General features: G+C 27.5%; 1 protein-coding gene across 1 annotated transcript in view; it reads left to right on the top strand.

Moving 5' to 3' along the window:
- Positions 1 to 12,938, top strand: part of tinc (transmembrane protein tincar) — a 72,481-nt gene that overhangs the window by 47,876 nt on the left and 11,667 nt on the right. The window contains exons 3-5 of the mRNA XM_015519263.2: positions 9,291 to 9,608; positions 10,384 to 10,533; positions 12,289 to 12,482. Coding sequence (XP_015374749.2) covers positions 9,291 to 9,608; positions 10,384 to 10,533; positions 12,289 to 12,482 — 662 coding nt within the window. The remainder of the gene's footprint in view (positions 1 to 9,290; positions 9,609 to 10,383; positions 10,534 to 12,288; positions 12,483 to 12,938) is intronic.

The raw sequence follows: 12,938 nt of genomic DNA, 5'->3' as shown, positions 1-12,938 counted from the left end.
CAAGTATTTGAAATAAAAATTGTCATAAAATGATTTAAAAATTTTTTATTTTTTGAATTAAAAATGTTATGGACTAGAAAAACATTCTTTACTTGACAAAAATAACGAGATCCCAAAAAATCCAAAAGAAAATAATAAACTATGTGATTTAAATAAATGATTTTAAAATCACAATTTTTCTAAAAACCAGATTTATAAATAAGTTATTTTGAAATTTTCAAAAAGTATTTAACTCAGATTTAATAATTTTTATTTACAGTATTATAAAATAAAAATAAATTAATTGTGTAGTATAAGTAAAGGCCAAGCGTCTGTAATATTATGTAAAACAAAATAATAAATTAAAAAATATTGATTGGTACAAACCTTATTTCATTTAATATGGTTCTTCCTGTTACACCCTGTATAACGATAATGATACGGTCGACATCTGTGAGACTGAGATCGACTGTTCCGGCCTAATCGTGTACTCGTGTTGTGCGGCGGTGGCAGTGTCGCAATGAACATTCGAATCGATCGTGTGAAATCCTGTTGGAGACGTGTCGTCGACATTAGTACATAAGTAAGATATAATGTGTAATTCGAATTTATTTCAAAGGACGCGGTCGCAATGTATACAACCAAAAACGACTATTAATACCACTTCAACACGTATAGAGGTGCGCATAATATGGTAAATCAATATTGGTACAATATTCTATTCTTCTTCTTGTCATTATTATTAGAGGACATGACTAAGTATTGTAGTAAAACTGCTTTGTAGATTGTTTTTGTCGTTTACACGCGAGTTGAGTACAATAGTAATTAATTATTATTGTTCTGAAAACAGCTCACCATACTGCGATAGTGTTGTACGAAATTTTTACAACTATTTTAATAGTTGCTAACAACATTATTATCGGTGTTTGTACATAATAAGAGTAATTTTTTTTAATATTTGAATTTTCCACAAAGCTATCTCTATTATTATAAATAATTAAACGTTTTATTTCTGGAAAATATTAAAACAAAATATATTTTATAAAAGTATCAGTGTATAACTAGTAATTTATTCGTAGTATTTTGTACACTGAATTTTGATATCTTAAATTCAAGCGTGACAAAAACAAATTTAGGAAGGGCAGTGTGGGTGTTTGCAGCACTATGGGCCTGATTGTGTTTATAATAATCACTATAAATATATTTATATAATGTTATGTGATTAATTAATATTTGACCCTCGTTATGACTCGACATTATTTGACATCATTAAAAATTAATTTTTACTACCAGCATTGAACATTGATTTGAGTATACTTGGTTACACACTTAGCGTTAAGTCAAAGTTCCTGAATTGCTGAATTTTTTTTTAACAAATTGTATGTAAACTTACCTAAAATGTGACTGCATCGAAGGTCTTGAACTTTAAAATATATTGAGACCTACCTGTATTTAATGCCGGGGAAATGGAAAATGGTCCCTTATAAAATTATCGACTATGTATTTAAATACCTATTTAAATGCAAATTTGGTCATTTTTATTTTAAATTTGTAAGTACGACATATTATTATGTATTTCAGTATTTGGATTTATGAAAATTGTAACAGTAGAAAAGTATACTAAACAATATAAGAAATCAATTTTATGTCATGAATGTTTTTATTATTTTTTCTTTGGTGTTAAACTTGATTTCTTAGTAAACTACAGAAATTTCACGATATTATAGGAAATAAAATAATATTATAGTTTATGTATTTGATATAATATTCTTTGTATTCAAATCGATCGTTGTAGACCGAGTTAAATTATGCCATTATACGTTTGAGAAAAATGAACGCTAACACTGACTAACTCCACTGAAATACATTTCATCACCTTTCATTGACATGCATGTTGTATAGTTGTATTTATTTGAAAGAAAAATAGTGATTACGTGTGTGAATTTCTGATGAATATTCATAAAATCATAGCATGTTAATAAAATAAGTAAACTCTTAATAATTACTTACCTACATACGTTTAGACTAGTATGAAGATGAATCATGTTTTTACAAATTTAAATTAGTATGCAGTATACATCCCACACATCTTGATGTATAGGTACACATTAATATCAATGTGCATTTCTTTTTTGTGATTCACTCTATAGTAGTCTAGTTGAATCATGACAAATTTTCTTTTTTTAATATACCTATACCTAACACTATAACTATATATCTAGGTTGGTAACATTCAAACTTTACTAACATATTTATACATTTTGGATTTTTGATATTGTTTAATACAATTATACACTTTAAAATATTTTATTTTAATTATATTTAAAATCGATTATTTAGACGTTATAATTAGGTAGTAATATTCCGTATTATTATATATATGTATTATTAGTAGATAGGTACTTTAGCACATTTCTGAACGTTTTTGGACAATAACTCATACATTATGAAATTCTGCGTTACATAATTATATAGCATACCTACTATAGGTACTTAAATCAAACTATGAATACTTATGAACTACTATGATTAAACATAACATCTAAGTTTTACACATGCTAAAGCTAATATAACAATACATATTTAGATTTAAATAATTATTACTGCCGTTCTAGATGGTAAACGGAAAAAAGTCCCCGGAAAAAAAGTCCCCGTTAATAAAATCATACGAAAAAACAAGATTGTACGTAATTATTACATTTATCAAAACATTTAATAATTATATGTTAAAAAAGTTACAAAACTTACAAAAGTTACAACAATTTTACAAAATTATGTGTTACAGCCTACAGGTATATGTATTATAATTATATTAAATTTTTTTTTACAAGTCAAAGAAAAAAAATACACTTTTACAAATTCAATCAGATTTCATTCTTATATTATGCCCTATATTTGTCAAGAAGATATCAAGATACCTATTAGATAAAGTGAAAATATTATTTATATTACGTTTATTTCGTAGATTACCCAGGTAATATACTGATATAATATATATCATCTACTCGTTTTTGAATCTTACTCATAATACCTATACCGGCTATACCATGTAATACACTAATACATTGTTGTCAAATATAGTGCGTTTATTTTACAAATAAAATTAATAATTACGTACAATCATGTTTTTCGTATGATTTTATTAACGGGGACTTTTTTTCCGGCATTCTTCTAGATATCAGTGTTCGTTGTTTAAACTTAAAAATCATTTTACAGTATATTTTTAATTATTTTTGACACATATTATATTTTTATGCATTTGTTAAAAACATGTATGTTATTGTAAAATATTTCAAATATTTTCTTTGAAAAAACCATGCTCCTCTGATGTCACTATTCTTTTAACCTTTTAATTTTTTATTTTTTTTTAATGTTTCTGCTGCAAATATTGATTAAAAAATTTTAAGGTATGAAAAAAAAACTATAAGAAGTACAAATTAATCCGTAGACTTGTATATCTACATGACGAGTGATATTTTTCATCATATTATAATGTATAAATTCTAAAATATCCGGTACCTATCAAAATTTTTGCTGCCATATTACTTTTTTTTTGAGTACTTAACTAGCTTTAATTGCAGGTTTGTTATAGAAATTGAACGACGCTTTTTTTAACTCGAACGAAATATAAAATTATAATTGTACCATATGTTTTAAATGATAAAAATGATAATTCTTATATAAATATTTTTTTGTAAGTATAATTTTGATTAATAATTTTTGATTGGAAACACATGTCATTAGTAACTGGAAAAGTGTATTGTAATGTTTGTATTGAAAAAACGATAATTTATTACAAATTCAATAATGTTTAATAATAATTTCCAAACCTGAGAGTGAGTTCTTATTTTGTGAGTGGCTCAGATTATTGAAAGAGTAGAGTATTGAAAATGTTCTACCCAAAATTATTTAACGTAAGTTAGCTATATATTTTATTAAATACTCAAATACTATTCTATGCGAGAATACAAAATAATTATCTACTTTTTTAAACGTAAAACAAAAATTTATTGGGTGGTTGGAAGAGTTTTCATATAAAAGTTATGATCACATTTGAATTAATTTTCATCAAAACTTTCGTATTGATTTATGCACCGTATAAGCTCTTCAAAATAGTAGACGATTTTGTTGTTACATTTATGTATTAATTATTATGTAATTTATGCTTGGATAGAAAACTAAAATCATTCTAATTACCGTAGTTTGTGGGGCATATTATTATTTAGTCTACGCACAAATATATTAATCCACGAGCAGGAAAAAATCAATCAAAAGAATATAAAAATATGAGAACAGGCGTCTAGTAAATTTAATTTACAAAGCAAATAGTGAAACAATCTCAACGAAATCACTAGGGAATATCCCAGAATAAATAAATTACCTAGGTTTTTCTTGGAATAAATTCTCGGAGCGGTCACAAAATTACGTCAATTCTTTAAGGATTCATAGTTCTTATTATTATCAATAAATTAGAAGTCTGCAGCAGCAGCAAACAACAATTTTATTTTTATAGCAACACATAGATACAATTATTACATTTCACAGATTTATAATACAATTAATATACCTATATTATAACGTTATATTATTTAAAATACAATTATTTCGATTGGAATACAACTCAAATATTTTAAGTCGTAAATCACATGTATATCTTTAATACCTACCTAATTCAATGGTGTACTGCAGTGAGACAATATATTATATTATACCCTCAATATACTTCGCAACTCATCTGAATGCTTACTTGATTTACTTGATTAAGTGCCCCTCGGCTGTCATCATTTAGTGTTTCTATATCGTGTTAATAAATCTTATTTCAACCAGAAAATTATATAATTTGCATGTAAATAATTTAATCACCCACATTGTTAAAACACTACTGGTATTATTTATCGTGTTAATTACTTTATATCCGTTTTTGAGAAAAGGTTTTCTCTCTTTGGCAATCGATAAATTTATCATGGGTATTCAACGTTGATTATCAGAGTACTATTCATATATATTTTGAAAAATAATTTAATGCTATTCAGCGATTTTTGTAATTTTTTTGTTTATTATTGAACTTAAAAACATCAACAGCAAAGGTTATTAGTTTTTTGTTTAATACATAATGAGTGATTTCTAGAACTAAAATTATACAATTAATATGGTGTTAATATTGTGCGATTTCCACTAACATTAATATTATGGTTATTGTTAGCAGAAGGTTTAAATTATATTGTATAGATATGTTTTTCGTAGGAAAGCTAACAGATTTGCGATGTTTTCAATACCTGCAGGTCTAATGTTTCATTCGTGTTAGTTGGAATGTTGAATTTTCCGAGTTCATTTTTAAAAATTCTTTATTTAATAAATAACATTAATTACACTTTACGGATAATTAATTTTTAATACGAGTCAAAGATGGTTGAAAATGTAATTCTATACAATAGTTTTTAAATGTTTATTTAATTTTCAATTAAAATATTATTAGATTGAATTTTAAAACCCATTTGAATAAATTATTATAGCTATAACTCAAGTGATATATTGTAGTACTACAACTTTCTCAGACCGTGTTAGCTTAAAATAAATTAAATTACGCAATTTTGTCGTCAACACGTACTGTAGGTTTAAAATTTGGTTTAAGAACAATACAGTAACTGATATTTTTTCTTGTTTTGATAAACCTACTTGTTTTTATTGTTTCATGGACGTAAAAAATAAAATATTTAAGCTGACTCTGAATAAATGAGGTTTTTTATAATTAATAATAATGCATTTGATTTTGTTATAGTACTAATAAATGTTTACAGTTAAATTGTGCAGCATAAGTTCATTTCAAAATAAATATTGATATGACGCTTATATTTTTCACCTCTCTTATGCTAAAATTGATTTGTAACAATTACGACAACTTGGGTGGTTATTCACATCATCACTGATTTAACAAACAATTTTGAATTCAATAATACTATTCTATGATAACATAAAATATTATTTTTTATCACTAAAAATTGTTCCTAGTTATTTTCATTTTTTCACTGCCTATTATGTATAATGCTATAAATCTTTTAGAATCTATAATGTGAGACAACATTAGATATCTAATATTAAACGTTATGAATAATATTATACACATAACAATATATAATATATAATGCGTATAAGTGATATACACGGCCGAATGTTTTTTGTAAGACCTTCTATGTATGATTGATTATTCTTATATTTTTACGGAACAATCGATGTATAACCTCCTCGGGGTACTCAACTTTATATTGTATAGACTATAGACCTACTGGGATGTAAAAATATCAATTATCTTTGTACACATCTCGTATTGTTTGAACGACATACACAATATTATATTATGTATATTGTATATACTCGTATAATATTATTATTAATTCTATAATCGATAAGGTGATAACAATATATTAATATTAATTATATTATCTGATCAGGAAATATTCGAGAAGTGTGCGCTACCTACGTTTATAGGTTGTTGAAAAATAAATTTAAGACACGAAGTATATATTATGCTACTTAATCTAAAAAGAATCAATATATGTGTGTGTATGCCAAAAAATGTCAAACATGTAAAAATATGCAAAATATGTTTGCATATTTGTAATCTAGATGTCTTCTTGAATTAAATTTACATCATACAATTCGAGTATAATAATTTTGGTAGCGTGAACAAAATGTGCTAAGTCGTCAACATCATAGCTCTAGTGATATACGAAGTGTATAAATATTTGAATTTGTTTTCAAATCTATATAGCAGCATACACAGGACATTAATAACGTCTCGTCGTGGCATAGGATACAGTATACAATACAATGCTACAACTATTATGGTCCGTTGTACCTACCTACGTGTTTTCCGATGAATTTCGGAAAATCTCATATATTATATTCATCAATTCGCCATATTCGTACCTTTCAAATATACGGAAATTTCGTCGTTGCATGTCAGGAAAACGGACGAGCCGAAAACTGTTTCAATTATTCGATGTTTACGTATAGTTCCTGTATTATAATAATATAATGATGGTTCCGTGCGATCACAGAGGGGTGTCTGCCACTGCAGTAATAACATTCCAAAGATTCTGTCGTCTTGTGACATGGGTTTATGTCGTCGTATATATGTACGACTGACATCAAAACAACGAAGGACTTTTATACCATAGGATATGAGTAATTCCATATTATTTCCACATAAAATGGTTTAAAATGTATAACACAATAATTATTATACATCAATAAAGAACGTTTTTGTCTCCGTCTTATAAACCCTATATATTGAAAATTTTACATTAGGTAACAATAATATATTTTGCTCTGTTATTTTAAAATTCAATTTAAATGACCTGTGATAAAATTTAAAAGCTAAAATTATTATTTAGGTCCTAGGGCATCTCAGAGGATTTTATTGATATTATTTTTATTTTTGATTAAGTTACTTATAATCATTTTAAAATTTATAAAAAATGTAGTTTCAAAAAATTCATAATTTGCTTCTTAATAAAAATATCAACAAAACTCTTCGAGATGTTATACATAATTATCTTGCCCTTCAATTGTTTAATAGGTCAATTCACTCTAATTTTAGAATTTAAATGGTAGGTAATCTGAGAAAATTTTGTTTGACTGAATTATATGGAATATTTTCGAATTGTATTTATTTTATTTTCAACATATTGCAGGTGCATAGAGTATATCTATTTAAAAAAATACTATTTGATTCAGTTGTTTACTAAAATTATGATTATCTATAAATACATTTGTAACTAATTTATTGCATCTCAATTAAATTTTCAATCCGTGATCGGTAAGAAAATAATAAAATTCCAGTGCTATAAAATATTCCTCTGGGAGACAAATTCTTTGTATAGTAAATTTAATTTTAAAAAAACTCAGAGCTTGGGTTAATTACAATATTGTAAAGTATTATATAGATTTTAGGTAGGTATACAAAATGTAGTGGAAAGTATAAAGGCAAACGGAATACGACGACGTAGTTAGAAATGTGTACTAGGAAAGTTATCGAAAGTTTCACGAGATAATACACCGGTATAAGGCGGAAGACACTCAAAACTTTACGGTACAATATATACTATATGTCCAACATACATACTGCTAAATTATTATCATAAACGGTTTTGCTCTGCCGACCGATCTTCCGTATGACATATATATATATCTTATTCCACCTAACTATTACTTGAACAGCACGATCCAAGTCTATATGTTGTGTTTGCCGTATAACTAATAGTATTATGTGCGTACTCAAATTGCGTTGGTATGCAAATTATCAAGACCCGAACGTGCGTATTACGAAGCACGTCGTATATATTCGTACCTACCGATGACGATAAGTACCTACGAATAGCCTACTCAAAAGTCCAGTCAAACAATTTGCGCGCACATTAAACTTTTTCTCTATATATTATTTTGGATTCGATTTAAAGTAGTATAGCATTTACACCGAGTACTTTTTGATAGCCTAATACCACATAGGCCTAGTTTTCATTATTTGTTTATCATTATTCAACCATCATCGTGTGTTTTGCATAATACGTTATCGTTGTTAGGACGTCTCGAAAACTATACCTGACCGACCTCGTTGCATTTTCATACAATTAATTAATATTCAGTATTGTTTTCACGAATTGTGTACCTACAGAATAATATAATATTATACGTAAATTAGTACTTATATTATATGATGTACAAGAGAGTTCTATAAGGAGGTGAGAATTCGCTAGTAAAATATTGATTTTAATATAGTTTTCATTGTAATTAACGACTTCATGAAAGCTGAAATGTCAATATCTAAATTCATGATGGATATGTGAGAGTTACAAAAAAAAGTTCCGTTTTTTCTTTTGACGTTTGAATAATTTATAGATATAAATAATCAATAATTTGCTGAGTTCATCTAAATTTAACACGATAAAGTATATATATTTAGGTATACAAAATATATCGATGAACAGCTATAGTGATCATCATTTATAAAATTAAAAAAATTAATATTCTTACTGCTAATATAATTATAATAATTAGGATATTCTCAGCGTCAATATTGAGATGTCTGCACTTATAACCGTACTCTAATTAGATCGTAAGTTAACCATACCAAGGTATATAATATAATATCAAATAATTTTTTGGAACTATTCGGTTTTTCACCGTGCAATAGAATATTGTCAGCCTACACTTAAGAATCCGACCTGATTGAATAAATACACAATCGTGTGGCACACGTCATGACATTATAAATATCTGTTTAAATGTTGGTTTTTTCAAAAACATTTCAGAGTACTTGGAAGTAGTATGGCCACCGAAGAGCGTACTCCCGCCCAGGTACGAAGTTCACTGCTTCGTTGCCACCATTGGCATGGCCGCCGTGCTAGTGCCGCTGGTTGCATTCACCGCCGTCTTCCGCACCGGAAACATGGCCAACGACTCGGACAAGCTTGGAAACTTGTTGGACGTCCGCCGCCGCCGCCTGTCATCCTGCTGGACCCACGGGCCACCGTCCTCTTCCACGCTACACTCGTTCACAGCACTCGCCCTGCTGGTAGTCAAGCTCATGATCGAAGCCAGGCTCATACAAGCTGGTCTCATGTCCACAAGTAAATAATAATTTCGTGTATGCGTAGAAAATATGTTATGAAGGTGCGTGGATATAATGCAGGTGGTGAAGATAATTTTAGCGAAATAGTTATCTCCTAATTTTTTATTATTTTTTTTTTAAAAGTTAATTTAAGAAACTCTTTAAACTATATTTTTAAATGACAAATGGATGCTCTTAATTTTTTTTTTTTGATATTTACCCATATGCATTTAAAACATTAAATGCGTGTAAAATGTTTTTTAACGAACGTAGGATTTCACTGTAATTGTTGACTGCTGTAGGAATTTTCATCTCTTTGTTTTTAATATTCGTGTAGCGTATTGTATCATTTTTACTCTCTTGTGAGGAATATTTATGCAAACAACTTTGTTTTTAATTAGCTTATAAACTCATGTATACTATATGACAAAAACTACAAACATCATACATTTTTTTCTTAATTAAGATCGTGCAAAAGAACTCGCTTAACCCCTGCATGGAGTCCATCTCCAGAATATTAACCCAGTATAGCGGCCTAGCATTATAATATTAACTGCACCTAGGTACATTTTATAAGTGTACTATATAATATTATAATATACTATATACGTGGTAGGCACCTAAATTATGCCCTGCAGGTTCGCATTTTCACTAATTCCTATGCAACACAATAGAAGTGTATGTTTTTATGTATCATGTATACCTATATAAATTGTTCCCCGTGAAACCTACAAACAATGCACGTGATGTAATCTACTACCTTTCTCATCTAAGCTTGTTGTGTGCGTTTTCAGATAATATTTGGAATACTGACTTGGACTTTCTTGTCCTCGGAGGACATCAGTCCAGTCCACCCAACATCACGCTTAAAAATATGCACATCGAACCCAGGACACAGTCGGTACTTGTTCCACAGTCGTCATCGCCGACGACAAATAGATCATGTAAGTATCATTATAATTATTATATGATCTCAATTCATCCATCAAGCATTTTTTTTTAAATTTTAAGCCACCATTATTTGTTTGAAAAGTAGTTCTGAAATACGATGAATAAGTTGAGTATAGTTTATGATGTTGGATTTTGAAGTAGCGATCAACATTATTGCATTCGAATTTATAGTCAAAGTTAATAATTAAAAAAATTAATTGATTTTAATCCAGCAATTAATTATATATTGACATTTAACTAGATAATAGACTATAATATTATGGATTTTATAGATAAAATGCAAAATTAAAATTTCTTTCGTACAAGATGCTATCAAAATTATATTAAACAGATATAATTAGCTAACACAATATTCCTTAAAGTAAATATGAAATCATTGGAAATCTTCAAAACTATAATTATTTGTCATTTGTATTCTATATATTTTATAATAAAAACGACATAAATGTTAAAATATAAGGATCGTAAACAATTTTAAGTTGAAAATTAAATGTGTGAAACTTTTAAACAACAATCGAATTATTTTTATATTTTTTTAATTATTAAATATAATTATAATTGAACATTTTGTAACTGTCGTATTTTATAATTTAATAGAAAAATTATTGAAATATTTTTGATTAAATTAACTTATAAACATTTCTAAATCAAAATGTTAAATGCACATTTTTAAATGAAGCGTTCAAGTAGTAACAATATTATTCCATATTATTATTTCATTCTTAAATATACCACTTATTAAATTTAAAAAGAAAAGAGAACTTAATGCATTCTTTCGTTAAAGGAATTCGATCAATATTTGAATTAATTTACTATAACTACATATAATAATACAAAACAATAGGTATTTTATATATTTTAAATGCTGAACATATTACTGCATATTTTCAGTAAATATTTGTATACATATTTTTCAGAATTTTTTTTTTTTTTAAATTACGATTAATAGTAAAATACATTTTTATTTTTTTGTATGTTTTCTGAACACTGAATTCAAAATTAATTGGATTTATGTGGCTAATGGCACTTGTTGATGGATAAAAACCATTAATGCTCACTATTTTTAATGGCACGTTTAAAGTTTAATCACAACAGAACAATTATTTATTTTACAATTAATAGTTTAAAATCTAAATAATACAGTTATAGAAATAAAAATATATTAACATTACGTAATAAGTAATAACAGAGGTCATTTTTACAATAATAGGTTTATTTAAATTATTTTTACATAACTTTTATTTAAACATCTTCTAGTTGTATTTACAATAAATACGTTTCGCATATTTTGCCAGTTTGCAAACTATGCATAATATGCACTTAACAGTAGTTGTTTATAACATATTTTGATTTGCAGTTCTGGTTATTAACTATGACTTTATAATGAAATTATATACGGATAGCCGTGAGTGCGCGAGTCAGATATACCGTATCAACCATATGCATTATATTATGCTATTTTATACTGCTAATTTTTTTTACTACTTATTTGTTTAATTTCATTATGACGACCCTTATTTTAATTTATAAACGACAGTGGTTTGATTGCCTAAAAGTTTTTTACAAATACTAATTGTTGAATAAACCATAATATATTTTTTAAATTAATAATAAGCATTTAATGTTCAGACAAGTGGAATAAAATTGCAAGAATAATCCAACAAACTCACCTGATCTTCGTGTTCTATAATAGCCCTATAACCTATGTCCAATATTTAAATACCGATTAAATACAAAAAAATTTTCAGATGCTGCGGATACTGATGGGACCATGTCTGTCGAGTTTTTTAATTACGCTATGGCCTTGTTCATATATTGCGGGCGGTATGCGTCTGTTTTTTGGGAGACTAATAAATGTTTCGCTACGCTATTTTCCGTCCAGTTATTCGCCAACGCCATACAATGCCTGTCATTGTACCTCTTCACATGCATTCTCTACAAGGTGAGAAAATATTAATTGCATTCAGTTATCGCCATTTCAATATATATGTATATATAATTGAATTTAAAATGAATATCATAAAAATTGGTTGATTCCAGTACATAAAAATGATATGTATAAATAAAATAATGGTTCCGGTCAGTGTCTGATTTCAAAATATTTCAAACGTTTCCTTCAAATTCCTTTTGAAAGGCTGTACTACTGATACCAGACATTCCGAATTTCAACTCTAGACTCTAGGATCTTTTTCTTAACCCATTTGTTATAGCTAATTTGCAACCACGATTTCGGAGTTTTTAATCTAACCCGCGCAACTATGTGGTCACGTCAAAGTCGGCCTTGAATTACTTACTGAGAATTGTTACTGACTTTAAAACAAAAGTTTTCACCATCCAAAGTCGGGGATAATGTACCAGCAAGGATTCCAGCTAATGCTTGTCGAAGCTCCACGTTTCC

This window comes from Diuraphis noxia, unplaced genomic scaffold (assembly GCF_037042655.1).
Source record: "Diuraphis noxia isolate RWA-SAM2 unplaced genomic scaffold, SU_Dnox_SAM2 contig0003, whole genome shotgun sequence".
Taxonomy (NCBI): Eukaryota; Metazoa; Arthropoda; class Insecta; order Hemiptera; family Aphididae; genus Diuraphis; species Diuraphis noxia.
Note: the sequence above shows the minus strand (reverse complement) of the source record. Positions and strands in the feature narration are given on the sequence as shown.